Source organism: Lolium rigidum, unplaced genomic scaffold, assembly GCF_022539505.1.
Source record: "Lolium rigidum isolate FL_2022 unplaced genomic scaffold, APGP_CSIRO_Lrig_0.1 contig_20394_1, whole genome shotgun sequence".
NCBI classification, from domain to species: Eukaryota; Viridiplantae; Streptophyta; class Magnoliopsida; order Poales; family Poaceae; genus Lolium; species Lolium rigidum.
The window spans coordinates 143,139-163,836 of NW_025899963.1; the positions used below are offsets into that span (position 1 = coordinate 143,139).

General features: G+C 43.3%; 1 protein-coding gene across 1 annotated transcript; it reads right to left on the bottom strand.

Moving 5' to 3' along the window:
* Nucleotides 1-1,757: 1,757 nt before the first annotated feature.
* On the bottom strand, nt 1,758-5,172 carry LOC124680605 (L-ascorbate oxidase homolog). Its single transcript, XM_047215672.1, has 7 exons — nt 5,032-5,172; nt 4,841-4,950; nt 3,450-3,720; nt 3,239-3,341; nt 2,762-3,110; nt 2,085-2,529; nt 1,758-2,006 (listed from the first exon to the last, which is right to left on the bottom strand). The coding sequence occupies exons 1-7, from the start codon at nt 5,170-5,172 to the stop codon at nt 1,794-1,796; spliced, it is 1,632 nt and encodes a 543-aa protein (XP_047071628.1). The 3' UTR covers nt 1,758-1,793.
* Between the last annotated feature and the right edge of the window lie 15,526 nt (nt 5,173-20,698).

Below are 20,698 nucleotides of genomic sequence, written 5' to 3' on the forward strand. Positions count from 1 at the left end.
TGCGGAAACTCAAACCCAAGAGGGTGGGCATGCATCAGCTCATACCCACTATCCCGTGCCAGCCCTATACACCAATCAGGTCGGTGCCTACCAAGCACCGCACACCCTAGTTAGGTTGGGCTTGGCCCATTTAGCTTTTTTTCTTTTTTTCTTTTTTTCTTTTTCTTTTTTTATGTATTCTATTTCTTTTTTGTTTCCTTTTCTTTTCTGTTTATTTTCTTGTTGTTAAGTTTAGAACAAGAAAAAAAATAAGAATTATTAAAATTTTAAAAATCAATATGAATTTTTAAAATTCGATTTTTTTTCAAATCTGGAAATTGTTCATATATAAAAATAATAAATTTTCAAAAATAATGTTTTTCAAATTTTAGAAAATATACAAATTTAAAATCTTCTTATTAAAAAATTTAAATTTTGAAAAGAGTTTAGTTTGACAAAAAAGTTCAGGTTAGATTTTTGAATTTTTGAAAAACACAGAAAAAAGAAGAAAAGAAACAACAGAAAAGGAGAAAAACGAAAAAAAGGAGAAAAAAAACCTGGGGTGAGGGGCACCCGGTCCGCACCGACCAAGGTGGTGTATAGCTAATTCTCGCCTAGTTGAGAATTAACTTAGTGTTCAGACAAGTCTAAACCTAATAGATTTGCATCAATGTTGTGTGTCCTATGCGTTGCAAGTGCAGTTGTGAGATTTTTTAATTGCGAGTCAAGTTACAAGCTGAGCTTTTTAAATCGCAAGTGAGTTGTAACCAACAAAAATGGTTCACACAATACAAAATTACGAGGATGATATCACCTTGGCCAAGAATTAACTCCGTTCTCATTCAGCCTAGTAGTTACACCGAAGTCGGCAACCTCATTTCTTAAAAAAAAATGCTTCAACCGTTGATCTGGGGACCATTTGAAATAAAGAAATGTTGTATGAATTTTGGAGCATAGGATATTTTTTATAGGAAATTTTCTATGGTGTTGTTTCGAACAAAGGAATATAAATCTTTTTAAAATTTCTATGCAATAGACTATTCCATAGGAATTTGGAGGAAAATTAACATGAGGTCTCACCTCATGTTTTCATCTACTTATGCTTATAATTCCTATGTTTTTCCTCTGTAACATCCAAACAACGTTTTTGAAATGCTCATGTGGTTTTTGGTTTCTATAGGAATTCAGGATACATGACACCTCAAATACTGCAGTTTTCTTATTACTATGCTGTGAGTTCCTTTGCTCCAAACGGGGCCTTAGTCATGTGAAGTTACCCACATTATTTTTATTAAAAATAGTCAGCCATGTGTCAGGCAAGATCTTAAACTAATGTGGGAGTTAGTCAAGTTTTTTCATTGGAAAAAGTTAGCCGTATACAAGGCTTGAATTTTGTTTCTACGACATGGAGTGACTCGCGTTTCCTTGAACAACAATGCCTATGAGGCTATGAGTATGCATCTTCTGGTTTAGATTTTCAACGCAAGGGAGCAAGACTGGAGAAAATTTGGGTGTTGCTGCCGCCTGTACACAGTACGCTTATGCTAACAATCGTTCATCATGTTGAATTGTTGAGCCAGTACAGGAGCCATTGGATCAATGAATACGTAAAAGTCCTCATATGTGAGCAAGCAAGATACTTGCTATACACAGAATCCACCTGCAACGACCCTTTACCTACAATTTCTGGAAAAATAATCGAAAGAATTTGGAGGAAGCTCAATAGCCTGAACAAAAACCCAAGTTGTACTATCCCGCGCCGTCGTCCGGTCACCCCTTCGTGACACCAAAACTAACCCGGTTGGAGAGTTCATTCAGAGAGGCCTTGTCTTGCGGCCGGAGGCCCGGCCGCAGAGCAGCGCGTTCTTGGGGATGGGGTTCTCGTCCCGCCACGAGTTGGCCGGCGAGTACACCCGGAGGTAGAACTGTTGCCCCAGGTACTGCCTGCCCCAGCTCTCCGACCTCACGTTCCACATCCCCACATTGTCCAGCGGCATGTAGATCGCCGTCCACGACCCTGGATACACCTGCAAAAAAAGGTTCAGAAATCAGATACGGATGTTCCTTGAAGTTGATCTACTTGTCACTGACGATGAACAACATACCTGCAATGTGTACCGAGCGATCGCGTCTCTAAGGTTGTAGCTCTGCCGGCTCGCCGGCGTCCACGGTCCTCCCTCCATCCCGACGACCCAGAACGCGTAGCCGTCGATGTGCCACGACTGCACCTGGTTCTCGGCGTTCTCGAAGACGACCTCCACGTAGTCCCGCATGTTGGACGCCATGACGGCGGTCTGGAGGTAGCCGGGGCCACCGGATGGGTTGTCGGGCATGCTTCCCGGCGTGAACACGCCCTGGATGTTGTAGAAGTCGGCCACCTTCAGGGGGGTGTCGGCCGGGATGAAGGACACGCTGTTGACCGCGTATCTCAGCTTGCCGTTGATGGTCTCCCGTGAGTTGGCAAGCCGCATCGTCCTCGTTGTGTTGACGAGGCCGTAGTGGTACGAGCCTTGAGGGTTCGGCCTTGGTCCGCTCGCCGTCAGATTCCACCTGTGTATTCAGAGAGTTAGAGGAGCAGCTGATGTTTCAGTCATTTAGGACGGTGTATGCAACTTTCAGTTTCTTCAGTTGTGTTGTTAGTTGTGGCCTACAAAGCAATGCTGTGCAATTGACAACTGAGATGAACATATCTTTGAAACAAAGAAACTACCAGTAGAACATTTCAACAAAATGTTCAGACATTTTCCATAGCAATGTATGATGCAGAGGTGGACAGCCTTACCGGATTGACCTAGCCTGATTCAGAGACCAATCGATCTCGATCGTAGGCCCTGGGGGAGGTGGTAACGCTGCACGGACTCCATTTGAGTTGCTGTAATGGAGCACAGCAGTGTTGGTGAGTAGAGGGTTGGTGAACCGCGTCGACACCACAATGGTGTAGTCCTGGGGTGGCTGATCAGCCGTCACAAGGAACGAGTAGGACTGTCCAAGATGAACATCGAGCGACGAGTATGTGGTCTGCATGGTGTGTGATCCCTCCACCTCAACCAGGAGCAAGGAATGGCCCTGGATCTTTATGTTTACGGAGGTTGAGATGCCCACATTCGACACCCGAAAACGATATGTTTTCCCTGGGAAGATCATGTCGAGCTAGTTCAGTACACTTTTTTTTTTTGCGAGAGAGTTCAGTACACATATGTGTACACATATATGGAGTACTTGTCAGCTATTTTGCCCTGTTTTACTCTGATCATTTTACCTTGGTCTACTGTGAATTTGTTGCCATTCCAGCCTTGGCCATTGATGAGAAGCCCATCAGGGAAGGGAAGGTCATTACCACTGTCCAAGATGCCTTTCAAATCCTGCAGAAGTTCTTTTTTCAGTTTGGGTGACGCGCTAAAATTCAGGGCAAAATAACATTATTTTCACGAAATGATGCGCTTTAGTACATCAAACATAATACAACTTACAGTGTGGTTGAGCTTGAACCAGTCACCGGCCAATATAGTGAAATCACCAGCAGGGGGGTCGAATGGAACCGGGATCCTCGGGCGGCTCAGGACCCTGATGCCACCGTACCCGCCAGCCGCCTTATGGAACGCGAGAGAAGGGAAGTAGTAGTAGCTCCCAATTTGGTCCTTGAACTGCATGTTGTAGGTGAAATTTCCCCCCGGTGGGATCGGGCAGTTTGTGCCATACACACCGTCCTGCCATGAGCTCCTCCTCTGCTGAATTCCTTGCCTACAATGCATAAATTACATGATTAAAAAATGGTATTATTTATCCCAGTCGAAATCTCTCACACGCAGACTTAACATTTGCAGAACTATGCATTTGTCATACAAGGGTTTCAAGATCAGGTAAGAATGAGATTAATGAAGTCGCAATTCAGTATGTAGCCCATAGCTCATATAGAAATGTGTGCCATCTCAGTACATTCATTGATTCACAACATCAGAGGAGCACATCTGATGGATCCAACTTTTAACTGTGGTTTTCTTACACGAGAAGTTCTCCAATATGCAGAGCATGTGTCTGCAGGTGGAAATTCAGTAAACTCCTGCTAGCCTTGAAAAGGCAAAAGAAGCCACAAAACGCATCAACCTGCACATGCTCAATGCTGAAACACACTTGGCCCACTTAGACTACTAGTAGCAATATATTAGTTGTGCATTTTGTTTCTTTACATTGTTGATCTGTAACGAAAGCGAAAGCAGGAAGCAAAAGGAGGAAAAAACTGTTAACTCTACATGAGAGGATAAGAGATGCCCTACGAATAGATCTCATAACAGTATCAGATCCCGTTTATGGTTAAGTAAATCTAGACACTTGCGTGCCCTGAGACAGCTCACTCCCAGGGCCGACATAGGTCACGAGCTCTGCAGCTGCAAGTGGCTACTCTGCATCTACTGAAGTATAAATCTAACCACTCGCTTGCACAGTTGCGCAGCTGGTGTATTGGGAGCTGGCATATTCTTCCGTGGGCGTCCACATTTGGGCAACCAAGTCCTCTATCCCGGCAACAGCGTCGTCAGTAACATGTGGGAAAAAATGTCATTTACTCAAGATCATATTATGATGAATTTATCCCGGGGATGTCGGTAAGACAGTAACATATGCGGGTGAAAACGGGGCAGTGAAACAATTCTCCGCACATTTGAAGGTTTCACTTCTACGAATCTATATAGCGTGTAAATAGGCTCGGAAATGAGCCGACGGGCAGGAATGCAGCATCCGGGCAGCTTTTTTTTTTTTTGACGGTGTCCTAGAAGCATATAGACCGAGCTTGGAATGAACAGTTGAACAGCCGATTCAGGGAGAGACGCGTACGGTGTAACCGTGTAGAGATAGTAGAATTTACCATGAGAGTAGGAATGGTGCGGGGAGGTTGTTGAAGACGTTGATGATGATGTTGTCGTTGGTGACGGCGTCGATCTGCGGCCCCGGGAACTGGCCGTTGATCAGGATCCCCTGCAGCGCCGGCGAAAATGATGCAGCTCAAGAACAGAGCAAGAAGATGAGCGCCATGCGCGTACGGGCGGATAGACGTACCTCCTGCTTGACGCCGAGCGGGTAGATGTCGCCGAAGGTGATGTTCCAGGTGTAGAAGCGGTAGGGGTCCTCGGCCATGGCCACGACGAAGGAGGCGAGGAAGAGGAGGAGGAAGCAGAGGGGCGGCGAGGGGGCCTCCATTGCCCAATCTCCTCGTCACACGCCCGCTAACACTGTACTGTACTCTCTGAGTAATGGAGGGAGGGAGTGATGAGTGAGGAGTGAGGTGGTGGCGGGGCACAGGGGTCAAAGCGTGGCAGGGAGGAAAGGGATCGATCGATCGATCTGGTCTGCTCCGACTGAGATCCAGTGCCTTGTTTGTGTCAAGGCACTGTTGAACAGTACTATGCCTTGATCCCCTTTTCTGGCTGTTGGATCGAGAATGGACAGTCAGATGCGTATGAACAGTTCTCTGCTACAGAACACGTCTACAGAACATCAGCTACAGGTATTCGTCTACAGTAATATGCTGCAGGGCCCATCTACAGTACATATGCCACAGTACTCAATCATGGTTGTACATTTGCAATCCAACGGTTAATATGTCAAGGCACATCACTGTTCATTGGTGACTTGATAGAGTCAAGGCACCGGATCTCGATCCGGTCTGCTCTAGGCGAGGAGAGGAGAGAGGGAAGATAAATGAGGCGCAGCGCAGGCTGTGTGCAGTGATGGCGATTGGTGGCTGGCTGGAGCCTGGAGGGATGCGCGCGTCTGCGTACGTAACGCACGCGCTTTGCTAGATTTCGGGCTGGGATCTCGATCGCTGCAGCCTGCAGGAGAGAGAGAGGAAGATGGTCCTCGTGGTTTCAGGCCGGGCGCAAAGACAGAGGTCGTGCCGTGAGTTGGCAAGGCCTGATTCACGGGTCGTGGCTGCGTGGGAGAGGGAGGAAACGGCCAGACGCGTCGGCGGCGGTCGGGATTAATCCCACGCATATGTAGGCCTGGAATTAAAACTCGAAATTCGCAAGATAGGTAACTCGCGACTCGAGTCGGTCCAATCCGACCAAAATAGGCAAGTATATTTATGGTTTTTCAACTTGACAATCTTATTCTCCTAATATATTGATTGTTCTGGTACAATAATTCTAATGCTTGTTGGGCACATTTATGCCCAACTATTCGGGAAAATGCATTGTATATTTTTCATGTTCTATTTAACAGTTTTAAATGAGCTACTCGTAAGTTACTCACCAGCTTTGCGAGTCGAGCCGAGTTTCAAATCCAAACTCGGTTGTTAAACGAGTAGACTCGAGCTAACTCGATTGTTGATCGAGCTTTAGCGAGCCGATCCGAGTTGGCCCGGCTCGGGTCGAATTCCAACCTTACGCGTATGGAGACAATCTTCCTGAAGTTCCCCAAAATAACACTACTCCTAGAGTCCTAGGGGCGTTGCCGCGGTACATGCATATTGTTATTTCATAAATAGAAAGTGGGATGTAAATGAATCTAATCGCATTATTATTGTTGTCATACCATTTATCATATTTTTTAGCGGATTTGGATCGGAGAGCTCGTCTTGTGGCATGAATAAGCTCTTCTTTTCGTATGGGTCTTTTTTTCTGTTAGAGATGGATCGGAGATTAGACTCTAGGAGGATAAATGGCTAGGCAATGCGACGTTTCGAAAATAATATCCAGCATTATACAATATTGCGCGTCACAAGAATGGTACACTCGCATCTCCTATAGTGTTGAAAACTTCCCCACGTGACATTCAAAAGAAGTTTCACTCGGCCTAGACAAGCATCGTGGAATGACTTGGTACAGCGTCTGGATTCGGTCCATTTGACGCAAGGGTCCAATGTATTCAATGGAATCTTATAGAGACTGACAAATTCTAGGTGGTTTCTATGTGGCAATGCTTTAATCCAACCTCGTGTTACTGTTGATAATATAAAAACATGGAAGACAATAAAACTAAGGTGTTTGCATCGTATCTTTGTCAAGGGGTAATTCTTACCAAAGATAATCTTCCAAAATGCTATTAACAGGGAAGTAAAACGTTTGTCTTTTGTCACCATGACGAGACCGTAAATCACTTATTCTTCAGGCAAAAGTTTGATAGATTTATACGGTCAGTCATCCGGATAGGTTCTACCTTATACCCACAATGTAGCGTTGTGAATATATTCGACAACTAACTCAATGGCGTAAATCCTAGGTTCAAACTACTTACTAGGATTTTAGCGATTGTCGCTATTTGGTCGCTTTGCCTATGTAGGAACGATAAGATTTTTAACATTAAAATGCTTCTTTTATGCAGATTATCTATCGGTGTATAACTACGCTTCGTTTGTGATCGCCTCTACAGCGTGTGGAGCATCGCAACCTCTTTACAAAGATTGAAAACGAAAAAATTGGTTTGACGTACCTCAATGTATCCGCGTTGTCATGTATTTATAGTACAGGTCTGTACATGGATATACATCACGATGGTTCATATCCAAACAGATACAATAACCTGAACTAGATTCGTGTCAATCTCTACTCTACAACTTAGCGTGCAAGTCATGGTTGTGAAGCGCTCCTAGTACGACCTGATATGTCATTTAAAAGTCTACACGGTTGGAGGATAAGGCAAACTATATTTTTTTCAACATGGATGACGGTGTGATCTGCGGAGTAGGTCCTTCTCCTTGGACTCTTTTTGGTTTCATCTATGTGTACTCGTCGAGAACTTCAAGTACTTCGGTTTCATTTGTGGTTGCAATTTGTGGATTCATACGATTGTCCGCAGACTAGGTTTGGTGAAACTAGAGCTATTCAAGTCACATTTGATGCAATCTTAACTATCTATCATGGGCGGGGCTAGAACTATTCATGGGTATGCAATGAATACCAATAATTTGTTGCAAAAAATTTCAAAAAAAGCTCCTATATGCATGTATATACATGTTAGCTTTCTTTTGTACATGTATAACTTGATTAATGAAGCTCCGTGATTCGCCAAAAAAAAAAAAACTGTCCAGAGCCCTCCCTGGTTAGCCTTTCTACCTGGGCCAAATGAGCTTTCGCGGGGTGTTTTCCCTTTAATTGGGCTGCCACCAATCACCGAAACTCCTGCCAGCGACCACAGGCCAGAATCGAATCGACACCCAGGACAGCCGACGCTCCTATTGGCCGCTTTAAGCGGAGTGGTGATTTGCCTCCGCTCAGACCGGTGCGATCGAGAAGCACGTATCGTTACACATTTAAGCGTTCGACGATCTCGTACCCACGTGCGATTCGGCGATTCCTTGTATCGTTACACATTTTCAGGCTGGTTTCTTCGAGTCTAGTAGTATCTTTCGAGCGTCTGCATACATTTTTAAACTATATGTACGAATATGCGTAGGGGACTGCCGTTCACTCTAGGTGGAAATATACTGTTAAGAACTTGTATTGTTGTTCATCTACATCGATATTAGAAAAAAAAACTACAATTAGTTGGAATTATTTCGTCAGTGACAAAAATAAATCTGAATGAACTTTTGTCATCTCGTCAACTAATGCTGCAGGTTTTTTAACCTTTCAAATTACAATAACACTACATGGTGATTTGAAAACTGCAAAATGACACTTCGCATGGAACACTTCACTATCTTTTCGAATTACATCTCAGCTGGGGAAAACGGTATTGTAGAAACAGACATGAACCATATTTGTCTGGTCTTGAAGAAAATTTGCAATCTTCTTCCTTTCTTGAACACTCCATTTACGAATTTTGTTCTTTGAATAAGAGAATAATTCAAAGGAAAAATTAGAACACATGCTCCATTTTAAAAAGTATGACTGACTAGTTGTAACTTGAAACATTTCTATTACATGAAGAAATTTCAACTATGAACAGATTCCAGCCTTGAACGGTTTCCGTCTTTGAACAATTTTGAAAATGAACGCATTCGCAACTTGAACATTTTTGAAAAAAATGAACGGATTTCCACGTTGAACGGTTTCCAAATTAAACAATTTTTAAAAAGAATGGAGTTTCCCAGGTTGGACCTTTGTGTTACATGAACGGATTTCCACGATGAACAAATTCAAACCATGAACGGCTTCCTTACATAAACATTTTTAAAAGTTCAGAACGGATTTCCACCTTGAACATTTCTAGTACATGAAGGAATTTTAACTATGAACAGATTCCAACCTTAAACAGTTTCCGCCTTGAACGGATTCCGTCTTTGAACAAATTTAAAACTAACACATTCCTACCTTAAACATTTTTTAAAAATGAATGGATTTCCATGTTGAATGGTTTTCAACTTAAACAATTTTTAAAATGAACATGTTTCCCAGGTTGGAACTTTGTGTTGCATGAATGGATTTCCGTGACGAACAAATTCCAACCATGAATGGTTTCCTTGTACAAACATTTTTGAAGAATAGAACGGATTTCCACCTTGAAACATTTCTACTATATGAACAAATTTTAACTATGAAAAGATTCCAGCCTTGAACAGTTTCCGTCTTCGAACAAACTTGAAAATGAAAGCATTCCCACCTTGAACATATTTGAAAAGTTAACGGATTTTTAGGTTGAACAATTTCGAACTTAAACAATTTTAAGTGATGCAAGGAAATCGGATCGCTCAAGCGAAAACGACCTGGGCCGGGGCCCATTTACATCCGCTCGATGGTGGCATGCTTAGGCGCGCGTTGCTCGATCCAAGTTGTTATCAGTTGTTTTCGGTTTTTTGCTAGTTTTAATTCAGATTATAAATACGATAAATTTAAAATTATTCTGAAAAATGTTCAGATTTTGAAAATTTTAAATTCGAAAAATGTTTAAACAAGAAAAATGTTTAGATTTGAAAATGTTCAAGTTTGTAAAATGTTCAAACTAGAAAATTGTTTAGATTTAAAAAAATTTCAAACTAGAAATTTGTTCAGATTTGAAAATGTACAAATTTAAAAATTGTTTAGTTTTGAAAAACATCCAAATTTTAAAAATGTTCAAATTCAAAATTTGTTTAGACTTCAAAATTGTTCAGATTTTAAAATTGTTCATATTAGAAAAAAGAAAGTCGAAAAAGATGGAAAAACCGGAGAAGAAAACCGGACTAAATAAGAAAATAACCAGCAGCAAAAAGAAAACCGTAGACGACCAGGATGCAGACAACGATGTAAATGTGATGCACGAAAAACCGGAAACGACAATATCGCTAGTAATGGGCCGGCCCATGTAATCCATCCCTGTGCGGAGCCCCTTATACACATCGCAATAAGCGATGAATAGGGATTGCCGACGCGAACGGCTCCTCCTTGTCTTCCTTCAGGCCTCGTCGGCTTGTGGCGATCGATCTCACATTCTCACCCGCCTCCAGCCGGCGTTTTGTGCCCCTGTGCCGGCGTGCCGACGTGCTGCCGTCCGTCGCCACTCGCCATTGCTAGACGCTAAGCGCCGGCTGCCGTGAAGAATGCGACCAATTCGCTTTGCGAATCTTCATAAATTGTTCTTGGTTTTCTAAAGGTGCTTGCGTGGAGAAAGCTATTTGGGCAGCTTATTTTCTGATGCCCCGGAGCCCTGCAGCAGTTCATCACGCCTGTTCGACTATCCGTGAATTCAGCCACTATCATCACCGATTTTTCAGCACCATACAACAACATATCAGCAGCAGTTCATCACTTTTTTTTTCGAGAGCACGCAAATTGCGTGCCATATTTTTATAGAAGGTAGAAAAACATAGTACAAGAGATTACAACCGATTGCACACAATCAGCATAACCCACCAACACTCCACACCTAAACCCTAGGCCTCACTCTCGCCGTAGGGGCTCCTCCACTCCCTCTCTCGCACTCCTCCAGAGCTTAAACTCATCATGGATCCTATCCACTAGCTGTGAGACATCACATTGATCCCGGGCGTTGCCAAAAACCCTGGCGTTACGTTGCTTCCAGATTAGCCAGGCCGTAGCAATGACCAAGGAGTCAAAACTCCTTCGGTCTTTTGACGCCACCCTTTTCCTGGTCTGAGACCACCAAGATTCCAGGGTACTCTCCAACCCTGGCTCCTGAAGCTGAAGCCCGGCTCTTGCCAACCCTCTGAACCAGACCTGTCGTGCATAAGAGCATCGGACCAGCACATGATCAACATTATCTTCGCCCTGCAAGCAAACTGCACAAGAATCGGGGTTATCCTGCAGACCATGCCGGTGCCGTCGGTCAGATGTCCAAAGCCTATACTGCAGAGCCAACCATCCGAAGATTTTACACTTCAACGGCGCCCACGACCTCCAGAGCGGCGTCTCCATACTGAACCTGATGCTACCCTGGCACAACATGGAGTAAGTAGCCTTAGCCGAGTACAAACCTGTCGCTGAACCAGCCCAAGTAAAACGATCTGGTTGGGCCTCATCTCTGTGCACGCTCGACACTAGGACCCAGAGACGCAGGCAATGCACGCAGCCTGCCTCCGACAACTGGCCCTGGATATCATCAACCCAGGAATTGTTAAGCATCGCGTCAGCCACCGTCCTCCGATTCCTGCAGCAGTTCATCACTACTATCCGACTGTCCGAGAATTACTGAATAGACAAGTGAACAGTTCACCCATGGTAAGAACTAAGAAGTGCTTCAGTTGTAATTTCTGCTTTGATTTTTACAAATTATGATCCTGCTTAATATTCTTTTATAAAATTACTTGTAGGTCTGAAAATGAACAAATGCAGGACAAGTTTACTGATTTGAAATGTATGTGAGATAAAGTTGCAAAGAAACTGAAGGTAACATCGATGGTGACGCCAACGCCGATGTCTATTAAGGTTCAAAGCCAAAAATGAAGAGGGAGTAATCTTCCTTCCTATGAATTACAATTGGCACTAGTGTAAGGCATCATCAATCAAAAATATAACAACCATAATGTGAATTCTTTTTTATTGCGAATACCCAATATGAAAATCCTGGCTCCGTGGCTTCCTATTTTCTAGGGTTCTTTTGTGGTACCCCAATTGAATGACAGCCATTTATTTCCATCCATCCAATAGAACAAAAAGTTTTAACCACGGTCTAATATGTTAGGGCATCTTCAATGCCGCGACCCAAACAGACGCGTTGGGCCGTTCATTTTGAGCCGTTTGGGGGGCCGCGCAAACAAGCGGACAAGTAGACCTGGCCGTTGGTCCGTTTGTGTCGCGCACTGCGCCCAACACGCAAACGCACCCCAAAAGTCAAATACAACAAAAAAAGGAAAAAAACAAAAACATTTAAACCTAAAACATATTTCATTAAACATATGCCCTATTTTGGGCAAATTTATACATATGCCCTATTTTGGGAAAATTTAAACTACAAAATAAAGCCCTCTATATGGGCTTTAAACTTTAAAAAACCCTATCCTAGGGTTTGAGGAAGACGAGGTGGCCGCCGGTGCGCCGCCTAGTCCCTTTGGGCCACGTCGCCGTGGGTGTCGACGACGTCCCCGGGCGGCGATGCGCTGTTGTGGCTCGACCGCGCCGGGGACACCGGCCACGGCGACCACTGGGCCTCTTCCCAGGCCGAGTGGGGGTCCGGAGCCGCCCGCTGCTCCGCCTCGGAGGCGGAGCTGCCTCTCCTGCTCCGCCAGGCGCCTGGCCTCCTCGCGTCGGCGCCTCTCCTCGTCGCGGTGGCGTCTGGCCTCCTCGCGTCGCCGCAAGGCTTCCTCCTCCCGATGGGCCTGGCCGAGCAACGCCCAGGCCTCGGTGTCCTCGACCGTCTGCCGGGCCTCCTCCTCCATCGCAAAGGTGCGGATCACCGTCGCGAGATGAGGCCACTTGGCCTCATCCTCCGCCTTGGACAGCGCCAAAGCGACGCGCATGTCTGGGTCGTCGTCATCCTCCGGCTTCGGCACCAGCGAGGCGGGTTGCGCCAATGTCGCGCCGACGCGGGCGGCTGATGTCTACGCACGCTTCTATTCTTGTAGACATTGTTGGGCCTCCAAGTGCAGAGGTTTGTAGAACAGCAGCAAGTTTCCCTTAAGTGGATCGCCCAAGGTTTATCGAACTCAGGGAGGTAGAGGTCAAAGATATCCCTCTCAAGCAACCCTGCAATTACAATACAAGAAATCTCTTGTGTCCCCAACACACCCAACACACTTGTCAGGTGTATAGGTGTACTAGTTCGGCGAAGAGATAGTGAAATACAAGTAATATGGATGATTATGAGTGGTAAATACAATTTGAAATAAAAATGGCAACAAGCAAACATGTAGTAGAATGGGTTGTAAACGGTGTTTCAATGCTTGGAAACAAGGTCTAGTGATCATACTTTCACTAGTGTACACTCTCAACAATGATACCATAATTGAATACATAGATATTATCACTTCACTACGCTACTCTGAACCACTCTCCGATTTGATAATAAACACAAATTCATTGCCTAGGTCTGCATAACCATTCCTTAAAGTTTGCATTCTCAATCTATGGACACCCCACGCTGTCACTTTGAGCATACAAAGATGGTACTAACTAGTCACCAGAATTCATAAATATTTCTATAAATTAAGCATAAGAAACAAACACGATGTGCATGATGACCCATAAGTATAAGGGATCGCAACAGTCTTCGAGGGAAGTAAAACCCAAATTTATTGATTCGATGCAAGGGGAGCCTGATACGTCTCCAACGTATCGATAATTTCTTATGTTCCATGCTACTTTATTGATGATACCTACATGTTTTATGCACATTATATGTCATATTTATGCATTTTCTGGAACTAACCTATTAACAAGATGCCGAAGAGCCAGTTGTTGTTTTCTGTTGTTTTTTGTTTCAGAAATCCTAGTAAGGAAATATTCTCGGAATTGGACGAAATCTTCGCCCAGGGTCCTATTTTTGCACGGAGCTTCCAGAAGACCGAAGAGCTAAGGAAGTGGGGCCACGAGGGGCCGACACCATAGGGCAGCGCGGCCCAGTGCCCCGGCCGCGCCGACCTAGGGTGTGGGGCCCTCGTGTGGCCCCCGCGTTGCCCTTTCGCCTACTTAAAGCCCCCGTCGCGAAACCCCCAGCACCGAGAGCCACGATACGGAAAACCTTCCAGAGACGCCGCCGCCGCGAATCCCATCTCGGGGGATTCAGGAGATCGCCTCCGGCACCCTGCCGGAGAGGGGATTCATCTCCCGGAGGACTCTTCATCGCCATGATCGCCTCCGGAGTGATGAGTGAGTAGTTCACCCCTGGACCATGGGTCCATAGCAGTAGCTAGATGGTCGTCTTCTCCTTGTTGTGCTTCATTGTTGGATCTTGTGAGCTGCCTAACATGATCAAGATCATCTATATGTAATTCTATATGTTGTGTTTGTCGGGATCCGATGGATAGAGAATACTATGTTATGGTGATTATCAATCTATTGTTTATGTGTTGTTTATGATCTTGCATGCTCTCCGTTATTAGTAGAGGCTCTGGCCAAGTTTTTGCTCTTAACTCCAAGAGGGGGTATTTATGCTCGATAGTGGGTTCATGCCTTCATTGACACCTGGGATCGTGACAGAAGGTTCTAAGGTTGTGATGTGCTATTGCCACTAGGGATAAAACATTGATGCTATGTCTAAGGATGTAGTTGTTGATTACATTACGCACCATACTTAATGCAATTGTCTGTTGCTTAGCAACTTAATACCGAATGGGGTTCGGATGATAACCTCGAAGGTGGACTTTTTAGGCATAGATGCGGTTGGATGGCGGTCTATGTACTTTGTCGTAATGCCCGGATTAAATCTCACTATATTTATCATATCATGTACATGCATTGTTATGCCTTTCTCTATTTGTCAATTGCCCGACTGTAATTTGTTCACCCAACATGCTTTTATCTTATGGGAGAGACACCTCTAGTGAACTCGTGGACCCCGGTCCTATTCTTTACATAGCATACAATCTATCGCAATTGTGTTTTACTGTTTTCTTTGCAAACATCTTCCACTCGATACGTTTAATCCTTTGTTACAGTAAGCCGGTGAGATTGACAACCTCACTGTTTCGTTGGGGCAAAGTACTTTGGTTGTGTTGTGCAGGTTCCACGTTGGCGCCGGAATCCCTGGTGTTGCGCCGCATCACATTTCGCGACCATCAACCTTCAACGTGCTTCTTGGCTCCTCCTGGTTCGATTAAACCTTGGTTTCTTTCTGAGGGAAAACTTGCCACTCGTGCGCATCATACCTTCCTCTTGGGGTTCCCAACGGACGTGTACATTTACGCGCATCAAGCCTCATTTTCTGGCGCCGTTGCCGGGGAGATCAAGACACGCTGCAAGGGGAGTCTCCACTTCTCAATCTCTTTACTTTGTTTTTGTCTTGCTTTACTTTATTTACTACTTTGTTTGCTGCACTAAATCAAAATACAAAAAAATTAGTTGCTAGTTTTACTTTATTTATTGTCTTGCTCTCTATATCAAAAACACAAAAAAATTAGTTACTTGCATTTACTTTATCTAGTTTGTTTTATTGCTACTAAAATGAGTAATCCTGAAGTTGAAGTTCGTTCTTTTAAGCAACAAGGTGGAGAAAGTTTTAAAGATGCTTGGTATAGAATTAGTAATGCTCATCAAAGGTGCATTAAGAAACACTCCACCACTATCCTTCTTAGGAACTTTTATGTTGGTTTATCTAGTTGGAATAGATATGTTCTTGATACTCTTTCGGGAGGTAATTTCCTAGGTACTCCCGCTTTAGAAGCTAGTTGCATCATTGAGAGTCTAGTTGGAATACCACCTGTTAATGAAATTAAAATTGAAATCTCCCTTGAGGATGTTATGAAAAAATTGGAAACCATAGAGAAAAATTTTCCAAGTATTGAAACTAAATTGGAAATGTTATTGGATAAAACTGATGAACTTGATAAATCCCTAGGAGGAATTGATGAAAGAATTAGTGTCCTAGGAACTTGTTTTGTCAATGATAATCAAACCAATAGGATTGATGAACTTGAAAAAGCTATGGGAACCTTGGGTTCAACCTTTTCTTCTCTCAAGTATAATGAGAAAGCTTATGTGGTAAAGAGCAAAAATTCATGTACGCCGCTAAAGTGCCTAAACAAAAGAATTATTATAGGCCTAAAATTTCTAAAACCCCTAACACCACCATAGAGAATTTAGATAATGGAGCACCTAAAGTACCCTCTGCAACAAGTTGTGTTTGCATGAAAAATAATGATGATGCTTCTACTCTCGATGTTACTTGATTTGCACTTTCTGCGCCTAGCTGAAAGGCGTTAAAGAAAAGCGCTTATGGGAGACAACCCATGTTTTTACTACAGCAATTTTTTGTTTTGTTGAGTCTTGGAAGTTGTTTACTACTGTAGCAACCTCTCCTTATCATGTTTTTGTGCCAAGTAAAGTTTCTATGTCAAAGTTGATGTTATATTTGGGATCGCTGCGCAGAAACAGCATTGCTGTCTGTCACGAATCTGGGCACAGTTCTCTGTAGAAAATTCGAAAAAATCTGCCAATTTACGAGCGTGATCCTCAGATATGTACGCAACTTTCATTAGTTTTGAGTTTTTCCATTTGAGCAACTATGGTGCCATTTTAAAATTCGTCTTTACGGACTGTTCTGTTTTTGACAGATTTTGCCTTTTATTTCGCATTGCCGTATTTGCTATATTGAATGAATTTCTTTGATCCATTAATGTCCAGTAGCTTTATGCAATGTCCAGAAGTGAAAATAATGATTGTTTCACCTCTGAATGTGTGAATTATTAATTGTGCACTAACCCTCTAATGAGTTTGCTTGAAGTTTGGTGTGAAGGAAGTTTTCAAGGGTCAAGAGAGGAGAATGATATACTATGATCAAGAGGAGTGAAAGCTCTAAGCTTGGGGATGCCCCCGTGGTTCACCCCTGCATATTTTAAGAAGACTCAAGCGTCTAAGCTTGGGGATGCCTTGGGCATCCCCTTCTTCATCGACAACATCATCAGGTTCCTCCCCTGAAACTATATTTTTATTCAATCACATCTTGTGTTCTTTACTTGGAGCGTCGGTTTGTTTTTGTTTTTGTTTTTGTTTGAATAAAATGGACCCTAGCATTCACTTTGTGGGAGAGAGACACGTTCCGCTGTTGCATATGGACACATATGTCCTTAGGCTTTACTCATAATGTTCAAGGCGAAGTTTCTTCTTCGTTAAATTGTTATATGGTTGGAATTGGAAAATGCTACATGTAGTAATTCTAAAATGTCTTGGATAATGTGATACTTGGCAATTGTTGTGCTCATGTTTAAGCTCTTGCATCATATGCTTGCACCCATTAATGAAGAAATACATAGAGCTTGCTAAAATTTGATTTGCATATTTGGTCTCTCTAAGGTCTAGATAATATCTAGTATTGAGTTTTGAACAACAAGGAAGACGGTGTAGAGTCTTATAATGTTTACAATATGTCTTTTATGTGAGTTTTGCTGCACCGGTTCATCCTTGAGTTTGCTTCAAATAACCTTGCTAGCCTAAACCTTGTATCGAGAGGGAATACTTCTCATGCATCCAAAATCCTTGAGCCAACCACTATGCCATTTGTGTCCACCATATCTACCTACTACATGGTATTTCTCCGCCATTCCAAAGTAAATAGCTTGAGTGCTACCTTTAAAATTCCATCATTCACCTTTGCAATATATAGCTCATGGGACAAAATAGCCTTAAAAACTATCGTAGTATTGAATATGTACTTATGCACTTTATATTTTATTAAGTTGCTTGTTGTGCGATAACCATGCTTCGGGGAACGCCATCAACTATTGTTGAATATCATGTGAGTTGCTATGCATGTCCGTCTTGTACCGAGGGATCTATCATTTTAGTGGTTGGAGCATGCAAAATTGTTAGAGAAGAACATTGGGCCGCTAACTAAAGCCATGAATCATGGTTGAAGTTTCAGCTTTGGACATATATCCTCAATCTCATATGAGAATAATAATTGTTGCTACATGCTTATGCATTTAAGAGGAGTCCATTATCTCGTTGTCCATGTTGTCCCGGTATGGATGTCTAAGTTGAGAATAATCAAAAGCGAGAAATCCAAAATGCGAGCATTCTCCTTAGACCTTTGTACGAGCGGCATGGAGGTACCCCTTTGTGACACTTGGTTGAAACATGGCATGCGAAGATCCGGTAGTCCAAGCTAAGTAGGACGAGGTGCGGACACTATTAGTACACTATGCATGAGGCTTGCAACTTGTAAGATATAATTTACATAACTCATATGCTTTATTACTACCGTTGACAAAATTGTTTCATGTTTTCAAAATAAAAGCTCTAGCACAAATACAACAATCGATGCTTTCCTCTTTGAAGGACCATTCTTTTACTTTTATTGTTGAGTCGGTTTACCTATCTCCTTCCACCTTAAGAAGCAAACACTTGTGTGAACTGTGCATTGATTCCTACATACTTGCATATTGCACTTGTTATATTACTTTATGTTGACAATATCCATGAGATATACATGTTATAAGTTGAAAGCAACCGCTGAAACTTAATCTTCCTTTGTGTTGCTTCAACACCTTTACTTTGATTTATTGCTTTATGAGTTAACTCTTATGCAAGACTTATTGATGCTTGTCTTGAAGTACTATTCATGAAAAGTCTTTGCTATATGATTCGCTTGTTTACTCATGTCATTACCTTTGTTTTGATCGCTGCATTCATTACATATGTTTACAAATAGTATGATCAAGATTATGATGGCATGTCACTTCGTAAATTATCTTTGTTATCGTTTTACTCGCTCGGGACGAGCGGAACTAAGCTTAGGGATGCTGATACGTCTCCAACGTATCGATAATTTCTTATGTTCCATGCTACTTTATTGATGATACCTACATGTTTTATGCACATTATATGTCATATTTATGCATTTTACTGGAACTAACCTATTAACAAGATGCCGAAGAGCCGATTGCTCGTTTTCTGCTGTTTTTGGTTTCAGAAATCCTAGTAAGGAAATATTCTCGGAATTGGACGAAATCTTCGCCCAGGGTCCTATTTTTGCACGGAGCTTCCAGAAGACCGAAGAGCTAAGGAAGTGGGGCCACGAGGGGCCGACACCATAGGGCGGCGCGGCCCAGGCCCTGGCCGCGCCGACCTAGGGTGTGGGGCCCTCGTGTGGCCCCCTGCGTTGCCCTTTCGCCTACTTAAAGCCCCCGTCGCGAAACCCCCAGTACCGAGAGCCACGATACGAAAAACCTTCCAGAGACGCCGCCGCCGCGAATCCCATCTCGGGGGATTCAGGAGATCGCCTCCGGCACCCTGCCGGAGAGGGGATTCATCTCCCGGAGGACTCTTCATCGCCATGATCGCCTCCGGAGTGATGAGTGAGTAGTTCACCCCTGGACCATGGGTCCATAGCAGTAGCTAGATGGTCGTCTTCTCCTTGTTGTTCTTCATTGTTGGATCTTGTGAGCTGCCTAACATGATCAAGATCATCTATATGTAATTCTATATGTTGTGTTTGTCGGGATCCGATGGATAGAGAATACTATGTTATGGTGATTATCAATCTATTGTTTATGTGTTGTTTATGATCTTGCATGCTCTCCGTTATTAGTAGAGGCTCGGCCAAGTTTTTGCTCTTAACTCCAAGAGGGGGTATTTATGCTCGATAGTGGGTTCATGCCTTCATTGACACCTGGGATCGTGACAGAAGGTTCTAAGGTTGTGATGTGTTGTAGCCACTAGGGATAAAACATTGATGCTATGTCTAAGGATGTAGTTGTTGATTACATTACGCACCATACTTAATGCAATTGTCTGTTGCTTAGCAACTTAATACTGAATGGGGTTCGGATGATAACCTGAAGATGGACTTTTTAGGCATAGATGCGATTGGATGGCGGTCTATGTACTTTGTCGTAATGCCCGGATTAAATCTCACTATATTTATCATATCATGTACATGCATTGTTATGCCTTTCTCTATTTGTCAATTGCCCGACTGTAATTTGTTCACCCAACATGCTTTTATCTTATGGGAGAGACACCTCTAGTGAACTGTGGACCCCGGTCCTATTCTTTACATAGCATACAATCTATCGCAATTGTGTTTTACTCGTTTTCTTTGCAAACATCTTCCACTCGATACGTTTAATCCTTTGTTACGATAAGCCGGTGAGATTGACAACCTCACTCGTTTCGTTGGGGCAAAGTACTTTGGTTGTGTTGTGCAGGTTCCACGTTGGCGCCGGAATCCTCGGTGTTGCGCCGCATCACATTTCGCGACCATCAACCTTCAACGTGCTTCTTGGCTCCTCCTGGTTCGATTAAACCTTGGTTTCTTTCTGAGGGAAAACTTGCCACTGTGCGCATCATACCTTCCTCTTGGGGTTCCCAACGGACGTGTACATTTACGCGCATCAAAGCCAAAGAATATTTATAAGTTTTAACAGATGAGTTGTCAATTCACCTAGACTTGCTCGCAACAGTTTACTAGAGGCATGAACCTACTATCGAGCATAAATACCCCCTCTTGGAGTCACAAGTGTCCACTTGGCCAGAGTTTCTACTACCAACAAATAGCATGCAAGATCACAAATAACATATGACATGAATATATAATCAATCTTAACATAGTATTCAACATTTATCGGATCCCAGCAAACCAAACATAGAGGATTACATAAGGATGATCTTGATCATGTAGGGCAGCTCACAAGATCGATACATGAAGCACAAAGTGAAGAAGACAACCATCTAGCTACTCCTATGGACCCATA